Genomic DNA, 22,243 nt, shown 5'->3' with positions numbered 1-22,243 from the left:
CAACTGACAGAACAAGAATTTATCTTGTGGGGAGGAAAGGATGGGGCATGGACACTTGGAGGAAAACAGACTTTAGTTATCATTCTTGCTGTCTGTAGTCCAAGACCAATAAAAGAGAAACTCCTAAATGATTTGTTTCTTCTTAAGGGCTACACTCACCAAACTGTGGAGCAGGCAAGATTCTAGCCGCTCGAATGGGGCCATGTCGAACAGAAAAGAGCTCCTGTGCTTCCCCACTGATCTGCATGAGAAGACAAAAAATTTCCGTAAATGAAAATACAGGTCAGAACATGATTATATGAAAACAAGATCTCCTAAATTTTATCACAATTTTTTGTCTGAAATGTAATATATGTACACACAGAGACACACACATTTATGGTTGTTCATACACATTCAGCATATTCATATTTAAATTACCACAAATATTTTTAGAAAATGATAAGAGCACACACTTAATATAAACAGGAAAATGAATGATCTGCTCTTAAAGTCTATAATTCTTATCTTTAAGAAACTCCTGTTAGTCTGCTCAGTTCCTGCATGATTGCCTTTCATTTTAGAGCAGAGCAACTATGATTTTTTTAATTAGTACCAGGTGTTCCACGTAACAAAAAGGTAAATATTCTTAGTATTCTGAAAAACAGAACTTAAATGCAGTAATTTCTGCAAGTATGTTGTAAAGGAGAAAAAGCAAAACATATTGCAAAGAACACATAGTGGAACATGAATAACCTGTGCACCAGGTTATGGTTCTGCAACTACCTTCCTGTTAACGACTTTGAATAAATCATTTAGCATCTATAAACCTATATATTTCTCTTTTTTTAATATATTTTGAATTAAAATCATAGATATTTAAGGTGTACAACATGACGGTTTCATATGCATACATAATAAAATTATTACTGCAGTCATTTCCTCCTTTTTTGTATGAGAACACATGAAATCTACCCTCAACATTTTTAAAGTATTCAACACAGTGTTATTAACTACAGGCATCATGCCTGAACATTATATCTCTAGACTTACTCATCCTACATAATTGCAACTCTGTACCCTTTGACCAACATCTCTCCACACCTCCCATAAGCCTGTATTATTTTGCATTTATAAACTTAAAAGGTAAAGGTGCCAAAGAACCTCAAAATACTAATCATTTCAATATTCTATGAATTAAAGAAGTAATATGTAAGCATCTTTAAATTTAATCATTTTTATTATACACATAGATCGAACACTGTATGAATGTTCGTTTTGAGTCATATCAGATTTATTCCTCAGATATAAAGAGTACAGTAGTATATTAATCCAAAGGTAAAAGGGTATGACAATATATGTGTCAAGTGCAAAAACAACTGCTTTTCCAAATTAGTGGTTCAAGAGAACAGTTTGCTGCTAATTGAAGTATTGAGCAGATTAAACTAGAATTAGTTAAGACTGCTTTAAGTGATAATTTAGTCCCTGATACATTTTCATAACTCTCAAGCGTTTGATGGAATATGTGATATCAGATGGGGAAAATGGCCAAAATTATAAAACTAGTTCTAAATACTCAAGAACTTACAACACATGTAATAAACATTCAATAAGAGAAACATGCGGATGGTAGTTTTTTTTTTCAATAGGGCCTGCCAAACAAGCAGTTTAAAATATAAACAACATATATAAGATAAAAGGCTTATAAAGCTTTCAATATTAAACTGTAAATCTGCAGCACTTCCTTTAACTACTTTTTCAGATCTTCAGCTTCTCTTCTGTCTGAATTTAAGGACTGCAAACTATAAATATTTTGTTTCTTATAAATGTTAACTTATGGTGATGCCTAAAGAGCCATCATATTCATTCTGCCTATAAAAATTACTATAAACTTATTCGCTGGCCACAATGGCAAATCTCTCTATAGCACTTGGGATGCAGGTTTGAGGAATGCTAGGCTCTTCGCACCAACTGTGCAACAACAGCACCACCTATCACCAATTAAACACACCAAACTATAAACTCGGTATAGCAAAAGATAAGAATTTAGCTCTCTACAAACTCCTTTGTGAACATTAACTTTCTACATGAAAAACATGGCCATTATATACTATAGCTCTTAAGTCTACAGTTTAATATTATAGAACAGAATTTAAAATTTAGAAAAAGCCTTAAAAGGTCACTTTGTTCAACCTCCCACCCAACACAGGAATCACACACTCTCTAAAATCTAAAAAGCATGATCTCTCTGATATTAAGCACACTTTCGCTGAAAGGTACGTCACTAATGTAATGCATTTATGTTATAGAGTTATTATTAGCTATCTCCACCAAAATGGGGATATAAAAATGGATAAATAATATTCTTCAATATACAGACTATTCTACTTACAAGGAAATAAAAAAATTGTAAAACGATATTGTAGAAGTTGCACTGAAATTGTAATTCAGAGCAATGAAAAACACTTCTCACTCTAACAAATATACATTCATACTTTTAACAAATCATAATATTCTAACACAAAATCTGCTGTGTACTATTATGGCCATATTCCACAGATCTAGCATTTAGCTTTTGGTTCTATCAAATAAAGGCTTAAAGTGAAGTAAAATAAAAAATAAAAGTCTAATCATATTTAACTGACCTATGTGTACTAAATTATACTAAATAATAAAGAACAAGGCAAACCTGTCTTGGCATTCTCACAATATGATAAACATTTGTTAACACACCATGCTCTCCAGCATAACAGCTTTCAAAACAGACCTAAATGCTCTATTCTATTCTAAGCTTCTACTCTAAATCCCTCTTTAAATATACCCGCAAAAGGTAAGAAAAAACGTTAGGACTGATTACAAAATGAATCCCACATTTACTACCCATCCTTTATTACCTCTAAGTTAAGATCCTTGAATCTTTAATTGTAACATAAGGGAAGGGAGGGATGAAGAAACATTCTGTCACTATTTACAAATATTTGTGACTATGTTAAAATCAAGATTGTTAGAAGCATAATTCCAAAGTATCCTAAGTGAGTCTCAAATCCCAAACTTCTGAGATGAGAGAACTCTCCAAATAATGTGTACAAATGCTACACTGGAATACTATTTCAGAAGAGTGCCAACAAAGTGTGTACAGATAAGACGTGCACATTTTAGAAAGAACACAAGTTGGATATGTCCTTACAGGCTCGGCTTTAGCTGCCGCTTTCAATTGCCTCTAATAATTTTATACAGCATGTTCACTGGTAATTCTGCTCTCAAATAAATGCGTGTCAAAACTGATTAAGTTTTTAAAGGCTTTCAAAGTGATTTTTACATTTCTTAAAAAAGAGCTCACTGAAAATGGAAAAAAAAATCTCAGAGATGAGGATTTTATATATCCTGACAAGAATTACCAGGAGCGTTAAGTTCATTTTTAAACCAACAATAATAATAAATACAAGGGCAGAACTACAAGGAAGGAGTTGTACCAAGCAATGTTCCAACTTCCTGGCAACTGTGGTAACTTGGGGAGAGGAGCAAACAGGGAGGAAACCTCTCCAAGAGTTCCTCATGGGTCTCTGCCTTTGTTCTTACTGGCATTTTAATTTCTGATGACAGACTTTTGTTGTTTGGAGCATAAACCGGACGTACCAGTTTGGAGGCACAATAAGGAGAACAAAGAATGATTTGTTCACACTGTAGGAAAAAAATCTTTTCCAACCATAGAAAATAGCTTTCGCATGGTGAAAATATGCAAATTACATACCAAACCAAAAAAGTGGGGGGGAGAGTACAAGTTTAGAATCTCACAACTCAATCTAAGGCAAAGGGAAATTATAACAGCCGAGACAATACACACAGGGAAAGGGCTATAAAAGTTGTGGGAGAGCTTTATAACTACCTCTAGAAAATTCTAAAAGCAAATGAAGGTCATCTAGCCCTCAGAACCAAACTTGTTTCTGAAATCATGATGACTTTTCAAAGATATATGACTACAAAATAGAAAAGTCAATCAAATACCATGGACAATAATAATAATGCTTTATGACACAGAATTAGGACAAGAGTACATATTTACACCCCCAACTTGCCTTTTAGATACTAGTCAAATGGAGAATTGTGTCTGCAGTTGATTCTTTTTATCAAACATTGTTGAATAACAGACACAGAAATAACACCTCAATCATACATATATGTACAGCTTAATGAATTTTCCATGTTAAAATACCTCTGTTACCAGCACAGACATGAAGAAACAGAACATGACAGATACTCAGAAGGTCCCTCACACCTCAAACCCAACTCAAGAATAATCATAACCACTATCCTGACTTCATTACATATAAATTTTACTCATTCAAATTTATGCAAATAGAATCACACAGTATACACTCTTTTGTGAATTACATATGTATGAAATTCATTCATGTTGTTGCATACGATTGGTTTTTTTATTTTTTTATTGTATTTTTTTAAATTTCTATCGCTATACAGATTTCCACTGTGTGAAAAATACTACAATTTATCCATTTTACTATTGGTGGACTTCCAGGTTGTTTCTAGTTCTTGGCTCTTAAGATGTCAGGAAAAATTGAAAAAACTTTCAAATGAGAAAAAGATCACTATATGTCCTTTCAATGGATTACCAGAGTGTCTAGTGGACCCTTTGGGGTTATTTGATTTTACACGTATCTATACCCTTGTTTTGCAATATTGTAAGTTATAGAAAACTGATAGTAACTGACTCTTGTCCACAGAAATGCAAGTGAATTTTGTCTGGAAGAGATACAATTGAATTCCACTCTATAAAAAAGATGATTCCAGGCAGTACATTTTAGTTTCAGTAGTATATTAACCAGGTTTGCACCTCGTAAAAAGTTCACTTTAGTATTTCTAATTGCCTATATTGGTTCTTCAGATTCTCCCTTGAACCAGCTGTAACAACTTGCCAAACACCTCATTTATTAATGAGTTAAATAAAATCTATGACATCTGTTCCATTTTACAGTTGTAGGAGAGCCATGATTTTAGCATTTTTAAAAGAACATTGTAAAGAATACTGTTATGAATATTCTTGCACATTTCATTTAGTGAATACATATATATATATTTCTCCTGGGTATAAATCTACTAGTTAGAATGCTCCTATATTAGGCATATGTGCATATTTTGTAGATTTCAACAAAATAGTTTTCTACAGTGATTGTACAAATTGACACTTCCACCAGCAATGAAAAAGTTCTACCTGCTCACTTCCTCACCAACAGTTTGTATCAGGCACTCTGGCGTGTTCAATGGGACTTTCACTGTGGTTTTAATTTGTATTTTCTTCATGACTAAGGAGATGGATCAAACACCTTTTCATATGCTTATTGGAATTAGTTATACTATTCCATGAATGACTGTTAAAGTCTCTTGCCCACTACAGTTCCCTGATTCTAAGACATTATGGATTTAAATCTATTGTGCACAGTGAATGAAATGCAGGTCAGTATCCTCTGAAAAGTAATGCTGCCTCAAACTAACTATATAAATAGTCTTTATTGTAGTGGCCTGCCATCAGGGAAAATGATGTAAGACTTTTGTCCTGAAGGACCCTTGATTACCACATGTATATATGATGAATAGTTCAGAATATGAATGAGACTCAAGAACTCATTTCAAGAAAAAGGTAGAACTCTTTGTAGCTAATCAAATTCATATCTTAATTCCAAATCCAGTAATAAATAAGCAACCCTCCCTTCAACAAGGTACAATTGCTTGGTTATAGCGACATGATATCCATCTCTTGAAGTGAAAAATATTGATTTGTAAAAATTCATACTAATATTCAAAGAAAATTCCGTCTCTGTTAAAGATAGGAAACACACAAAAATTACTATACTTTCCCTGGAACTCAAACAGCTCAAACAAAAGATAATGACTAGTAGTTCTTTTTCTTGATACTTTAACAAGTTTTCATCTTTAAAATAAAAAAAAATTAAAAAGAAGCATTAATTTGCCTATTTTTTCTCAAAATGGGTACAGCATACATAGCAGATGATTTCCAGGCTAGAAATATGAATTGAAAACCAAGACACCAGACATGAAAGACAAAAGAAAAAAATTCCCCATGTTTATCTCATGCACATGCAGACTTTCAACCAAAAATATCTTTCATGTCAGAGTTCTCCACACCACTAATGGCTCCGGTTCCACTTGGAAAGTCTGACAGAGTAAAAGCAGCCCACAGGTGGGACCCCGGAAGTTTTATTCTTTTCCCAAAATCAAGGGAAAGTACAACAATGACAAGTACAATGGCAAGTACATACAACAATATGCCAGGATCATAGGTTGCAAATATCACACATCAACCACATCAAATATTCCAACAGTTTATTTTAGTAGAAAACAAACTGGACTTGTGTTTATTAACTATACAAATTTGCCAAATATGAGTTTGGCTCTATTTTTTTTCTTAATGTTTATTTATTTTTGAGAGAGAGAGAGAGAGAGAGAGAGAGAGAGACAGAGCACGAGTGGGGGAGGGGTAAAGAAAGAGAGGGAGACACAGAATCTGAAGCAGGCTCCAGGCTCTGAGCTGTCAGCACAGAGCCCAATTCGGATCCTCTGTCCCCTTTCTCTCTGCCCCTCCCCTGCTCTCACTCTCTCTCAAAAAATAAAATACAGGTGATGATATATCTAAGAAGGCAACTGTAATGATTAAATTGCATATCTAAAATATGTAACATAAAAGACAGTTAAATCAAAAAGATGCTTGTTGAATAAATGGATGAATAAATGGGTCTATATCAGCCTCATTATTCAATCTTAATGGTATTTAGCATAAATCTGACTTTGCCCCACTGTTCTCAAAGCATGTTATTAATATTTAATGTCTGAAAATGTGTTATAATACCATACAATAAAACACATTTGGTACATCTCATTCTTGAAGCCACCAGTATATTACTTCCTATGTTTTACAGCTCTCAGTAAAAGGGCTATTACCAAGGTGGAAAGCAGCACATCATCTGTGCAACAGTTCTTACAAGGCAGTCTCCACCCTCTCTAGCAAATACCCTACACTCATTCCAATCTTTATGTGTTTATATGATGTTTTTACCTGCAACAGGTTTTCTTACCAACTATGATGTTTTAAAAACAGCACATTTAAATATGCAAATAGAGAGTTATCAATCTTTCTAAATATGCCACATGCACTAACCACACAGATACAACTGAAATGAAGTTCCTTAAAAAAAAGAGCATCATTTCCTTAAAAGGTAACACCAAATAAAAGTTTTTTAATTAAGGAGAAAATGTAAACTATAGACTTAAAGTTATTAATAACTTATATCAATATTGGTTCATTAATTTTAACAAATGTACCTCACTAATGCAAGATGTTAAACAGGGGCAAATACGGTGGTGAGGGGATGCATGGGAACTCTCTGTACTTTCTACTCAATTTTTAGGTAGACCTATAATTGGTCAAAAAAATAATGTCTATTAACTTTTATTTACATATAGAGGTATGGAAAAATGTGGAAATTCCACAAATAAATTTTAACCTTTCCTGGCACCCCTCCCAAAAATACAGAGAGTGAGAATGAAGAGGTGATGAGGTCTTATACTGAGGGAATTCAGTTCTTAAAGAAACAGAAGGAACTCACTTCGCCTATTTAAATGTACAAGTGTATAGTTATCACTTTGCTAACTACTTCACATGTGCTAATCATACAGACCACACAACTGAACTGACGATGAAGTTCTTTAAAAAAATGAACACTTATTGACTTTTTTTTTTTAACTTCAGAAGTCACAACAAGTTTTTTTTAATTGGGAGGAAAAGCAAAAATACAAAGAAATATAGGGAAAGGAGTGAGAAGTATGACGTTATACCATGGTATTCGATTAATAAGCAACAAAATGACTCCACTAGCTACATGAGTAACTATTATAACTACAAAGCAATCTCTAATGAGAGCTGATAGTCTCTCTCTAGAATCACCCCATGAGCCAATTTGATGATATATTTTCATTTTAGATGTAAGGAAACAAAAAACAGTATTCTCCAAACATGACCAGACCAAAGAGGCATCAAAATCTCCTGTTAATATACTGTATTCAAAACAGTTTTTAACCTCAAGCCGTTTTTCTCCAACAAGTCACTGCCAGGGCGTTATTTTATGTTTTACAACTCTGTTCCAACAATTTCAAAAACTTAAGACAGCACAGTTTGAAGAAAGGATTCCTAATAGTAAGAGCTTTGGAAAGCTCTTAAAATTAGGAGGAAGACAGGGATAACGTTTTTGTTTTATTTTTGCCTAACTAACCACAAATGATTCAGTTAATGTCAGAGTGTCAGTATCTCTGTAACCTACTGTGTATGCCATCAAAAAAAAAAAAAATGTAAACCACAAAAACCACCTAAAACACATATTTTTGAGGACTAACAACTTATAGAGCAGATATTTGCTAACCACATAAAGCAGACAGCAATTGAGTCTATATTTTGGTCTTGACACGAAATTCAAAATACAAAACTTGAGCAAGAAGGAAGTGAGTTTCAAGAACAATATGAAAACCACAGAACACAAATAATGAATGGAACTTGTAATCATATTTTCATACTTCCAAATTTTTGCACACACAGAGGAGTACTTTAAGGCGACTTTAACCTTTCCCCTCCAGTCTGATTTTTGAAAGGAACATCAAAGAAAAGCAGTTTAAACTCACACGTTCCTTTGGTTATGCAACACAGATTTAGACCTTACACTTCAAAACCCCAGCCATTATTTCAGCACCACCAATCCAAATACCATTCCGAGCTTTGAAGCAGCCCTAATGGTATCTTCCATTTGAAAGTAACACTTTTGTAGTCAAAAGATCTTACTCAGGGTAGATGTTAATGTAAAACCACTCAGACTACACAGACACATATGGCTGGAAGCAGCCTGGAAGGTGTTCAGAAGTCAATGTAACACCATTACAGAGAGTGTCAGCCTAGCAGCTGTCATAAACACTTCATCATCACTCAGACACACAAACTGGATTCCCTTTAACTTGTTACTTTATTTTGTGCAGAATACATGTCCAATTGGAAAGAGAGAAAACAGTGCTACAGATAAGCCAATTTTGGATTACAGCCTCTTTCTACTTCTAAAAGACTGAGTTTGGGGGCGCCTGGGTGGCTCAGTTGGTTAGGCAACTAACTTCAGCTCAGGTCATGATCTCATAGATCGTGAGTTCGAGCCCTGCGTCAGGCTCTGTGCTAACAGCTCAGAGCCTGGAGCCTGTCAGATTCTGTGTCTCCCCCTCTCTCTACCCCTCTCCTGCTCATGCTCTGTGCCGCTCTGTCTCTCAGTAATAAATAAATATTAAAAAAAATTTTTTTTAAAGACTGAGTTTGTCATATTTGATTGGTATTGTAAATGTATCCTGATACAATCTGTTGGCTGAAGATAGTTTTGCATAGATATCTAACCAAAAAGAAACATTATATTAAATAGAAGCCTAAGATTGTTCTTCTGTAAAGTAGATACCTTATGAACTTGTAAGACTGACAAGATGATTTAAAAAATGAATGACAACATCAATGGTAGCAGGAAGCAGAGCAACTACAACTCTCAGATATAGCAGGTGAAAGTGTATCATGGTTCAACATCTTTGAAAAACCTGTAGGCAATTTCTAATCAAGTTAAATATATGCCTGACCTGTGGCCCAGCAATGCTGCTCCTAAGTACATACTCAAAAATAGAGCACATAAATCTACAATTAAGTTCATAGGAGCTATATTCATTATAGAAACATATATGCTCATCCCAAAAGGATAATAGCTAAACAACTGGTATATCTAATCAGTGGGATATAACACAGTAATAAAATCAAAAATCAAAAATACAAACCATGACAACATGCAACAACATGGATGGATCTAAAAAATACACTGAACAAAAAAAGACACAAAGGAGTACATACTGTGTGCCTCTATTTATATGACGTTCAATACAGATCTGTGGTCAGAATAGTTATCATCTTACCTGAGGGGAAGGGAAATATTGGCTGGGGAACTATATAAGTAAGAAAAATGCTCTACATTGTGTTCTCAATGTTACTTTCACTTACTTACATATGGGTACAAACAAACATACACATTTACATAATCACATATACACACAAAGAGTCTTCAAACTACAGACTTGAGGTTTGTACTTTTTAGAGTATGTATGCTATATCTGAATTTTTTAAAGATATCTATCATAAATAAATTATGGTACATCCAGACAATGTAATATTATTTAGTGCTAAAAAGAAATGAGCTATCAAGCCATGAAAAGACTTGGGCGTAACTTAAATGTGTATTACTAAGTGAAAGAAGCCAATCTGAAACAGCTACATGCTGTATGATTCCAACTATATGACATTATGGAAAGGCAAAACTATACAGTAGTCCCCCTTTATCTATGAGCGATACATTCTAAGACCTCCAGTGGATGCCTGAAACTGTGGATAGTAAGAAATCCTATAAATATATTTTCCTATATGTATATACCATGGTGAAGTTTAATTTATAAATTAGGCACAGTAAGAGATTAACAACAACAATGAAATAAGACAATTATAACAATATACTATAAGAGAAGTTATATGAATGTCTCTCTCTCAAAACATAATGTACTGTATTTACTCTCTTTGTGGTGATGTCAGATGATAAAATGCCTATGTGATGAGATGAAGTGAGATGAATGATGCAGGCATGTGACGTAGTATTAGACTACTATTCACCTTATGGCAATACAACAGATGCAGGATCGTTTGCTTCCAGACCACAGCTGACTGTGGGTAACGGAAATCGTGGAAAGCAAAACCACAGATAAAGGAGACTACTGATGTGGAATGTTGATAGTGGGGAGGCTGTGCATTTTAAGGGTTAAATATGAGCTTTAATTTTTTATCTACAAAATGAGAATGACACTAAATATTGAAACTGAGGGGTGCCTGCCTGGCTTAAATCAAAGATTCTTGTGTGCATCTTGAGTGTGCAATTCTTGATGTCAGGGTTGTGAGTTCAAGCCTGATTGTTGGGCATAGAGAGTACTCAAAAATAAAAAATCTTAAAAAAAAAATAGTAAAAATGACAGGATAATAGAGAATAATAGGTGATGCACCTAATATGATGGTGTGGTATATTCTGATTATTCAAATTATAGATGCTATTATTTATATTAACATTATGAAATTTCACTAGGCAGCGCAAGTGTCAAAAACTCCCCCAGGCATCTCCTCACTACTCAGTGCTCTGCGGTGCTCCATTCATTCCTCCACTGGAACATGAATTTCACAGGCCAGGGTTTCTCAACTTCAGCCCTACTGACATTTTGGAATGGACAACGCTTTGTTGAGCAAAAATGTCCTAAACATTGTAGGAAGCTTTGCACATCTCTGGCTTTCATCTACTAGATGCCAGTAGCAACTCCCAATCGTGACAATAAAAAATGTCCGCAAACATGGCAAATGTTTCCTTGCAGGCAAAAGCACTCCCATCTGGGAAGCACTGACACAGACTGCAATTATGTAGTGACACTTCACATATGTAGAATGTGATCTGCTCAGGACTCAGGTCTTAGTGATATTTGTATCTCCTAATACGTGGCATAGACCCTAGGCTTCAATGTGGCTAAATGGAAAAAGTATGGTGCTATTAATTAATAAACATAGAGACTTTAGGAAGAAGGGACAGATTGAAAATGGAATGGGATGTAAGCCAATAGCAAACGATTATGAACTTTAGTTTGTATCTTTCTAAAATCGACTCTCTAGCACTCTTAGATGAAAATACTCAGCAAAATATTGAAATCTTAAAATACATTTACTAAACATATACACACATATATACGTGTACATGTACACGTACATACATAAATGTATATATATAAACATATATATATATATATATATATATATATATATATATCTCCAACTACTGCCAGACAATGTACTTGGTACCAGATATATAAAGACCATGAAAACATGATCAAAGTAATAAAATCAAAAACACAAACCATGACAACATACAACATGGATGAATCTAAAAAATACACTAAACAAAAAAAGACACAAAGGAGTACATACTGTATGCCTCTATAAAGAACTTATCAAACTCAAGACCCAAAAAACAAACAATCCAGTGAAGAAATGAGCAAAAGACATGAATAGACACTTTTCTAAAGAAGATATCCACATGGCTGACAGACATATGGAAAAATGCTCCACATCACTCATCATCAGGGAAATACAAATCAAAACCACCATGAGATACCACCTCACACCTGTCAGAATGGCTAACATTAACAACTCAGGCAACAACAGATGTTGGTAAGGATGTGGAGAAAGAGGATCTCTTTTGCACTGCTGGTGGAAATGCAAGCTGGTGCAGCCACTCTGGAAAACAGTATGGAGGTTCCTCAAAAAATTAAAAATAGAACTATCCTATGACCCAGCAATTGCACAACTAGGTCTTTATCCAAGGGATACAGGTGTGCTGTTTTGAAGGGACACATGCACCCCAATGTTTTACAGCAGCACTATCAACAATAGCCAAAGTATGGAAAGAGCCCAAGTGTCCATCAACAGAAGAACGGATAAAGAAGAGGTGGTATACCTATACAGTGGAGTACTACTTGGCAATCAAAAAGAATGAAATTTTGCCATTTGCAACTACGTGGATGGAACTAGAACATACTATGGGAAATGAAATTAGTAAGAGAAAGACAAATATCATGTGACTTCACTCATATGAAGAATTTAAGATACAAAACAGATGAACGTAAGGGAAGGAAAGCAAAAACAATATAAAAACAAGGAGGGGGACAAAACATAAGAGACTCTTAAATACAGAGAACAAACTGAGGGTTGCTGGAGGGGCTGTGAGTGGGGGGATAGGCTAAATGGGTAAGGGGCATTAAGGAAGACACTTATTGGGATAAGCACTGGGTATTATACATAGGGGATGAATCACTGGAATCTACTCCTGAAATCATTATTGCACTATATGCTAACTAACTTGGAAATAATAAATAAATAAATAAATAAATAAATAAATAAATAAATAATTTTAAAATTTTTTAAAAAGTATCATAAAGAAAAGTGAAAATGTCAGAATACCTATAAAGGAGACTATTGGGACAAACGATGAAATCAGAAAATGGATTGTGGATTACATAACAGTATTGTATCAAATGTAAATGTCCTGGTTTTGATAGTGCTATAGTTGTATAAGATAATGTGCCTTATTCTTAGGAATATATACTGAATTATTTATGGAAAAGGGGTACATTATTTCTCCTACTTATTAACCGTTCAGAAAAAAATCTGCACAAATAAAAAAACTGAGAGAAAGATACAGCCAGTGAGGCAAAATGTCCATAACCGGTAAATTTGGGTAAATCAAGGAGCTCCTTGTACTAATTATAAAATTTTCTGGAAGTTTAAAATTATTGCAAAATAAAAAGCATCTTTCAAACTCCACAATGAGGTACTAGTACACACCTACCAGAATGGTAAAAATTTTAAAAGCTAACAATACCAAAAACCAATGAGAAATATGGAGCAAATGAAACTCTCATACATTGCTAGTGGGCATACATATTGGTAAAACTACTTTGGAAAACTGGTTATATGAACTAACGTTAAACATACATATACGCTATAACACAGCAAATCTATTCTAGGTCTATATATCCAAGAAAAATGGATACAGTATATGTCCACCAACAACCATATAAAATAACATTCAGAGCAGTTTTATTTATAATGCTCAAAAACTGGAAACAACCAAAAATGTCTATTGGCTATATAATGGACTTCTTTAAATGTGTTGTATTCATGATAAAATACTACACAGAAAAAAAATAAGAACAGATTACTGCTACACACAAGAACATGAAAGAATCTCATAGTCATACTGTTAAAAGAGAAAGAAGACAAACATAAAAGAACACAGGTATCTATGATATTTTTTATGAAGTTCAAAAACAGAAAAACTAATCTCTGGCAGAAGTCAGCATATTGGTTATTTGGAGGTATAGGGAGGACAATATTAACAGGGAAGTGGAATTCTTCGGAGTTGCTGCAAATGTTCTATATCTTACTCTGAGTGATCTACAGAAGGTTGTATACATATATAACAATTCAGTCTGCACACTTAAGACCTGTGTACTTTACTGTATTTAATATATTCAATAAAATTTAAAACAAGAGGATTTATAACAAAAGAAAAAATTGCGTTCCACACACTCATAAGTCTGTGTCCAAAGAATACTTTCTGCTTTAGAATAGAAAAACATCAAAAATATTTCAAACAAGATTCCAATTTGTGGTAATAAATTTCAAACTCAAAGTAGAGTGCATATATTAAATCAACAAAAGTAACATAAAGCCACTATTAAAACACAAGGAAAAATTAAACTTCAGATGTAAGACTTTTCTAAAGTGACACTGTAAGAAACACTCTAAGCAAAAGTATTTTTCTCTATTAATACAGGTGGATTCTAGAAGTTGTTGCAACATCATTCTTCATTTTTGCTTCCATTCATTCCAGGACAATCAATGCTGTTCCATTGCAGATGACTAAAGAGCCATCCTTTACTTCTCTTCCCACTAAACAAGAGACTAGACCAAACAAAATAAGGACCTATTTTCAATGAACACAATTTTTTGATTCAGGTCCATATTCAAACTTCCTCTGTTTGCCAGATACCCAAATCAGACTTTATATTGCTCCCAAGTGAAACTCATAAAAATTGTTCCTGGCTAGCAATCGTGACATGGCAAGGTCTACTGGCACCCAACTTCTAATAAATAAAAGACTAATTGGTATTTACCTCAAATATGCCCTTGCATGTTTCTCTAAAGCTTTAGTGTAAAAGCTACATACACTAAAAGCTAGGGGAAATATTTCCTTTCAAGGGAACAGCTGCACTTTTCTTACCGCAATGTGTTAGTGACACCTAGTGTCACATCTTTGAAGTACATTCAAAGCTCCAAGAAGGCACTCCACATGAACCTTAGGTTCAGTAAGTTAACATTTGGAGTGCTTTCTTGGAGCCGGAGGGAAGGTAGGGGGTGGGGGATTTAGGCTAAAAGGGTGATTAAGGAGGTATTAAGGTGATTAAGGATATTAAGGAGGGCACTTGTTGTGATGAGCACTGGGTGTAATATGTAAGTGAAAAATCACTAAACTCTACTCCTGAAACTATTATACTGTGTGTTAATTAACTAGAATTTAAATAAAAACATGAAACATTAAAAAAAAAACTTTGGAAAAAAAAAGAAAGAAAAAATACCGTTTCATGCAATGCAACCGTCATCTTCTAGGTACTGTAATGAATATATTTTCAAAATTTTTTAAGATATTAAGAATTTCAGGGCACCTAGGTGGCTCAGTAGGTTAAGCGTCCAACTTCAGCTCAGGTCATGATCTTGTGGTTTATGAGTTCAAGCCCTGCATCAGGCTCTGTGCTGACAGTTCAGAGCCTGGAGCCTGCTTCAGATTCTTTGTCTCTGCCCCTCCCCCTCCCTCCCTCTCTCTGTCTCTCTCGCTCAAAAATAAACATTAAAAAAAATTTTTTTAAGACATTAAGAATTTCAAAAGAGAATGATAAAACTAAGTAGCCACTTAAACAGACACCAGAAAAAGCACCTGACTGGCTTGGTCAGTGGAGCATGCGACTGTTGATCTCAGGGTTCAAGCCCCACGTTGGGTGTGAAGGTTACTTAAAAATAAAATCTTGGGGTGCCTGGGTGGCTCAGTCAGTTGAACGTCCGACTTAGGCTCAGGTCATGATCTCACAGTTCATGAGTTTGAGCCCCACATCGGGCTCTGTGCTGATAGCTCAGAGCCTGGAGCCTGCTTTGGATTCTGTGTCTCTGTCTCTCTCTGCTCCCCCCACTCCCATTCACACACACACACACACACACACACACACACACACACACACACTGTCTCTCTCTCTCTCTCTCTCTCTCTCTCTCTCTCTCTCTCAAAAATAAATAAACATTTAAAAAATTAAAAAACAAAATCTTAAGGGGCAGTTGGGTGGCTCAGTGAGTTGAACATCTGACTCTTGATTTCAGCTCAGGTCATGATCCCAGGGTTGTAGGATCGAGCCCCATGTCGGGCTCTATGCTGAGCATGGAACCTGTTTAGGATTCTCTTTCTTTCTTTCTTTCTTTCTTTCTTTCTTTCTTTCTTTCTTTCTTTCTTTCTTTCTCTCTCTCTCTCTCTCTCCCCCCCCCGTCTTTCCCCTTTCTCTCTCTCTCTCTCTCTCTCTCTCTCTCTCCCCCCCCCCCGTCTTTCCCCTTTCTCTCTCTCTCTCTCTCTCTCTCTCTCTCTCAAATTAAAAATAATGGCTAGGGGCGCCTGGGTGGCTCAGTCGGTTGAGCAGACGACTTCGGCTCAGGTCATGATCTCGCGGTCCGTGAGTTCAAGCCCCACGTCGGGCTCTGTGCTGACAGCTCAGAGCCTGGAGCCTGTTTCAGATTCTGTGTCTCCCTCTCTCTGACCCTCCCCCGTTCATGCTCTGTCTCTCTCTGTCTCAAAAATAAATGTTAAAAAAAAATTAAAAAAAAAAATAATGGCAAGAAAACAGACACTCAGATCAATGGAACAGAATAGAGAACCCAGAAATGGACCCACAAATGTATGGCCAACTAATCTTTGACAAAGCAGGAAAGAATATCCAATGGAATAAACACAGTCTCTTCAGCAAGTGGTACTGGGAATACTGGACAGCGATGTGCAGAAAAATGAACCTGGACCACTTTCTTACACCATACACAAAAAGAAACTCAAAATGGATGAAAGACCTCAACATAAGACAGGAAGACATCAAAATCCTCAAGAAGAAAGCAGGCAAAACCTCTTTGATCTTGGCCACAGCAACTTCTTACTCAACACGTCTCCAGAGGCAAGGGAAACAAAAGCAAAAATGAACCACTGGGACCTCATCAAAATAAAAAGCTTCTGCACAGTGAAGGAAACAATCAGCAAAACTAAAACTGAAACTAAAAACTAAAAGGCAACCGACAGAATGGGAGAAGATATTTGCAAATGACATATCAGAAAAGGGTTAGTATCCAAAATCTATAAAGAACTTATCAAACTCAACACCCAAAAAACAAACAATCCAGTGAAGAAATGGGTAAAAGACATGAATAGACACTTCTCCAAAGAAGACATCCAGATGGCCAACCAACACATGAAAAAATGCTCATCACTCATCATCAGGGAAATACAAATCAAAACCACCATGAGATACCACCTCACACCTGTCAGAACGGCTAACATTAACAACTCAGGCAACAACAGATGTTGGCAAGGATGTGGGTGCATGTGTCGCTTCGAAACAGCATACTTGTATCCCGTGGAAAAATACCTGGTAGCGCAATTGCTGGGTTGTAGGGTAGTTTTATTTTTAATTTTTGGAGGAACCTCCATACTAGTTGTGAGATGGTGACGAGGATGCAGAGAAAGAGGATCTCTTTTGCATTGTTGGTGGGAGGGGCGCCTGGGTGGCACAGTCGGTTAAGCGTCCGACTTCAGCCAGGTCACGATCTCGCGATCCGTGAGTTCGAGCCCCGCGTCAGGCTCTGGGCTGATGGCTCAGAGCCTGGAGCCTGTTTCTGATTCTGTGTCTCCCTCTCTCTCTGCCCCTCCCCCGTTCATACTCTGTCTCTCTCTGTCCCAAAAATAAATAAACGTTGCATTGTTGGTGGGAATGCAAACTGGTGCAGCCACTCTCGAAAACAGTATGGAGGTTCCTTCAAAAATTAAAAATAGAACTTCCCTACAACCCAGCAATCGCACAACTAGGTCTTTATCCAAGGGATACAGGTAGGCTGTTTTGAAGAGACACATGCATCCCAATGTTTACAGCAGCACCATCAACAATAGCCAAAGTATGGAAAGAGCCCAAATGTCCAACGATGGATGAATGGATAAAGAAAATGTGGTACATGTATACAATGGAGTATTACTCGGCAATCAAAAAGAATGAAATCTTGCCATTTGCAACTATATGGATGGAACTAGAGGGTATTATGCTAAGCGAAATTAGTCAGAGAAAGACAAATATCATACGATTTCACTCATATGAGGACTTTAAGACACAGTACAGATGAACACAAGGGAAGGGAAGCAGAAATAATATAAAAATAAGGAGGGAGACAAAACATAGGAGACTCTTAAATATGGAGAACAAACAGAGGGTTACTGGAGGGGTTGTGGGAGGAGGGATGGACTAAATGGATAAGGGGCATTAAGGAATCTACTCCTGAAATCATTGTTGCAGTATATGCTAACTTGGATGTAAATTTAAAAAATAAATTAAATTAAATTAAATTAAATTAAATTAAATTAAATTAAAAACTAAACTAAGGGGCTCCTGGGTGGCTTAGTTGTTTAAGTGTCCAACTTTGGCTTGGGTCATGATCTCAAGGTTTGTGAGTTCAAGCCCCACATCAGGCTCTGTGCTGACAGCTCAGAGCCTGGAGCCTGCTTCAAATTTTGTGTCTCCCTCTGCCTCTGCCCCTCTCCTGCTCATGCTGTGTGTCTGTCTGTCTGTCTTTCTGTCTCTCTCTCTCTCTGTCTCAAAAATAAAGACTTTTTTTAATTTAATAAAAAATAAAAATAAAATAATTAAAATTAAAATTAAATTAAATCTTTAAATAAATAAAAAAATAGACAACATAAAAAGTAGGGAAAACTATCAGGACTTTTATAATGGTATATCTTGGGTTTCTTATCCACTGAAAATTTTAAGTGAGAACTCTATTACTTACACTATGCAATACAATTTTTGCCTCATATAATTTTTTTTTCAACGTTTATTTATTTTTGGGACAGAGAGAGACAGAGCATGAACGGGGGAGGGGCAGAGAGAGAGGGAGACACAGAATCGGAAACAGGCTCCGGGCTCTGAGCCATCAGCCCAGAGCCTGACGCGGGGCTCGAACTCACAGACCGCGAGATCGTGACCTGGCTGAAGTCGGACGCTTAACCGACTGCGCCACCCAGGCGCCCCTCCCTCATATAATTTTTAACATAATGTAAGTATAAGTCTAATAATAAATTCTACTTCTTCTAAAACTAGCCATCTTACATACCAGGTAGCACCAGCCCCAGGTCAATACCTTGGGAACATCTTTGACTCTTTGTTCTCCTCTTAATATCTTATCAGATACCACAAAAACAAACTTTGTTCAAGGTTCTCAACCTCACATTGGACAATGTTGAAACTGATTCCTCAGTAGCCTTATAACCTCTTCTTTTCTCCCTATTCTCTATTCATCCCACTGTCACTGCAAAATAAATCTTTATTAAGCATGGATTTTGCAATGTATCTCTGTTACTCAAGGATTTTTAATGAGTTCACACTGGCTGAAAGATTTAATAAATCCAAGTTCTCATCCTGCAGTTCAGATTTCTTCCCTGAAAATTCTATATCTCATCCCATGTCCAGAGTGCATATAACCACTAAATGGATGTTAACAATCATAGAAGTAAGAGTTGTCTGTGTTAAATAAAATAACATGACTACACAATGTCTAAAACATAGACACTATCATAAACAACTCCTCCTCCACCTGGATGCCCTGTTGATAGTATTTGTCAAACCATGTTATAAATGCCCAATTATTTATTTCTTAATTTCCATTCTGGCACAAACAGATACTTCTGTAAATGACAAACACATATTTAGATGATGTGCAACTAGCAAACTGCTATGGATGTCTAAAAGCTTACTCTCATTTTCTGTACTTATTTTGTTGCATACAGTAACAAATACTTCACTATTACCAGTTCGTGGACCAGCACTACCAGTTCACTCCACTAACTGAAAACTGAACTCACTATCTTTCCACCCATATTTGCTCTTTATCATACCTTTACTATTTTGTAAGGCATCGCTGTCTACATCTGTTCAAAATCCTCAAATGACTTCCACAACTCATTTTTTTAGTGGGCAAAAAAAAATCCTAAAAGATATTCCTAAAAGATACTCAAATGGTCAACAATATATGAAAAAGTAGTCCAACATTATTAGTCCACAAGGTGCCACCCATAAGAATGGCTAAAATTAAAAAGATGGACAACACCAAATGTTGATGAGGTTAATGGAACAACTCCTACACGGCTGGGGGAAATATAAGATGGTACAAAAAGGTATGGAGTCTGTTATAAAACTGGCCACATTCCTACCCTATGAAGCTGCAATTCCACTTGTAGGCATTTACCTAAGAGAAATGAACACACACTTAACAAAAAGACTTACAGAAGATCTTCACAGCAGCTTTAGTCAGAAAAGGCAAAAGCTACAAATAGCCCAGCTATCCATCACTAAAAGAAGGAATAAACTATGGTATATTCATAAGTTGGAGTATTATTTGGCAATAAAAAGGAATAAACATCATGGGTGAATCTCATAAACATGCTGAGTGAAGGAAGCCTTCCACAAAAAAAAAAAGAAAAAAGAAAAAGAAAAAGTGCATATAGTATAATAGCACAGGAAGTTATAAAACAGGCGACACTAGGGGCGCCTGGGTGGCGCAGTCGGTTAAGCGTCCGACTTCAGCCAGGTCATGATCTCGTGGTCCGCGAGTTCGAGCCCCACATCGGGCTCTGGGCTGATGGCTCAGAGCCCGGAGCCTGTTTCCGAGATTCTGTGTCTCCCTCTCTCTCTGCCCCTCCCCCGTTCATGCTCTGTCTCTCTCTGTCCCAAAAATGAATAAACGTTGAAAAAAAAAAAAAAAAAAAAAAAAAAAGAGAAAAAAAAAAAAAACAGGCGACACTAATCTATAGTGAGGGAAAAAATGAGAACAGTGGTTGCCTCTGAATGGGATGGAAAAAAAATTAACTAGGAATAGACATGAAGGAAATTTCTTCAGTGATAAACATGTTCTATATCTTGACAGAGATCTGGGTTACCTAGGTGTATGCATTTATCAAAGCTCAATAACTTGACATATTAAGAATTGTGTATTTAATGGTTGTAGAGTTTATCCAACAAAAATTAATCAAATATTGAACTCTAATTAATGATAGCACGAAAAAATAGGGTAAAGTATACTGAAGTTTACAATTTATTTTGAAATGCATTGAACAAGATAGATATGAAATAAAGGAAGTATAGTAAAATTTTAATGGTTCAAATCTAGGTGTAGATATACATGCTTTCACCATAAAATTGTCACAACTTTGCTCTACATTTGAAATTTGTGAAGTCTGTAGTTGACAAAGCTCTAGCCCACGACCACTTCTCAGGCATCATCTCCAAGCATTTTTCACCTTGCCCACCCACCTCCAGCTAAACTGCCTCCTTGCTGTTCTTGAACACAGGAAACAAAGTCCTACCACAGAGTACTGGCTTTGAATGTTCCTCCTTCAAATACCCATAAGGATCACTCTTCCACACTTTTGCTCAAAGGATCTTTGAGAGACTTCCCCAGGCCACCCTGTATAATACAGCAACCCACAGCAACATCAACCACCCCATCCTAACACTTACCATCATCTAGTATGCTAGATGTTTGTTTATTATCATCTTCCTCCCTACCACACGAAGAATGATTTTGTTTTGTTCATTGCTGTTTTCCCAGCACCTTGAACAGGGTCTGGCTTATAAACAAAAATCAATAAATCTTTGCTGAGTAAGTGAATTAATAAATGAATGGGGTAAGTACAAATGGCTTTACAAGAATGCAATATGGAAAATCTATCAAGAGCCTTGGTGTATCTACTTTCATTGATCTCTCCAAATTACATGATCATAAAGATATTTGTCTCAATATTCTTTAAGAAGACAAAAACTTAAAAAATCTAAATCAATGTCCAACCATACAGGAAAGAACATTTCCACCTCAGAGCCACAGGCTTTACTGTTTGCTGTTTCAAGCTTTCCCTGGCTAAATCCTAACTTCTAGGCCACTTTCTTACTATAATCTCTTATTCTTTTCCTTGAATTTCAATTTAAGTTGTATATTAATTGATTTTTATTTAAATTCACCTCCCCTACTAGCTCCATTAGAGCAAACACCATGTCTGTTTTGTTCAAAATACATTATTTTATCCCAGGCCTGTGCTGAATAAATGAACACCTTTTAAGTCCTCATAGTTCACAGCACGAAATCACTCTATGTATAAGACTCGGAGAAAAGAAAAATAACGAATGTAAGTATGATGTATTAAAATAACTGAAATATATACTGAGATAAGAGCTAATAGAATTAAAGGAG

General features: G+C 35.9%; 1 protein-coding gene across 1 annotated transcript in view; it reads right to left on the bottom strand.

The window, feature by feature from the left end:
• The window catches only part of BCAS3 (BCAS3 microtubule associated cell migration factor), a 620,462-nt gene that overhangs the window by 565,513 nt on the left and 32,706 nt on the right, over positions 1-22,243 (bottom strand). Inside the window, exon 7 of the mRNA XM_045490037.1 lies at positions 160-241. Coding sequence (XP_045345993.1) covers positions 160-241 — 82 coding nt within the window. The remainder of the gene's footprint in view (positions 1-159; positions 242-22,243) is intronic.

Source organism: Leopardus geoffroyi, chromosome E1 (assembly GCF_018350155.1).
Source record: "Leopardus geoffroyi isolate Oge1 chromosome E1, O.geoffroyi_Oge1_pat1.0, whole genome shotgun sequence".
In the NCBI taxonomy this organism is placed as follows: Eukaryota; Metazoa; Chordata; class Mammalia; order Carnivora; family Felidae; genus Leopardus; species Leopardus geoffroyi.
The sequence above is the reverse complement of the archived record's forward strand: the minus strand, read 5'-3'. Positions and strand labels throughout refer to the sequence as shown.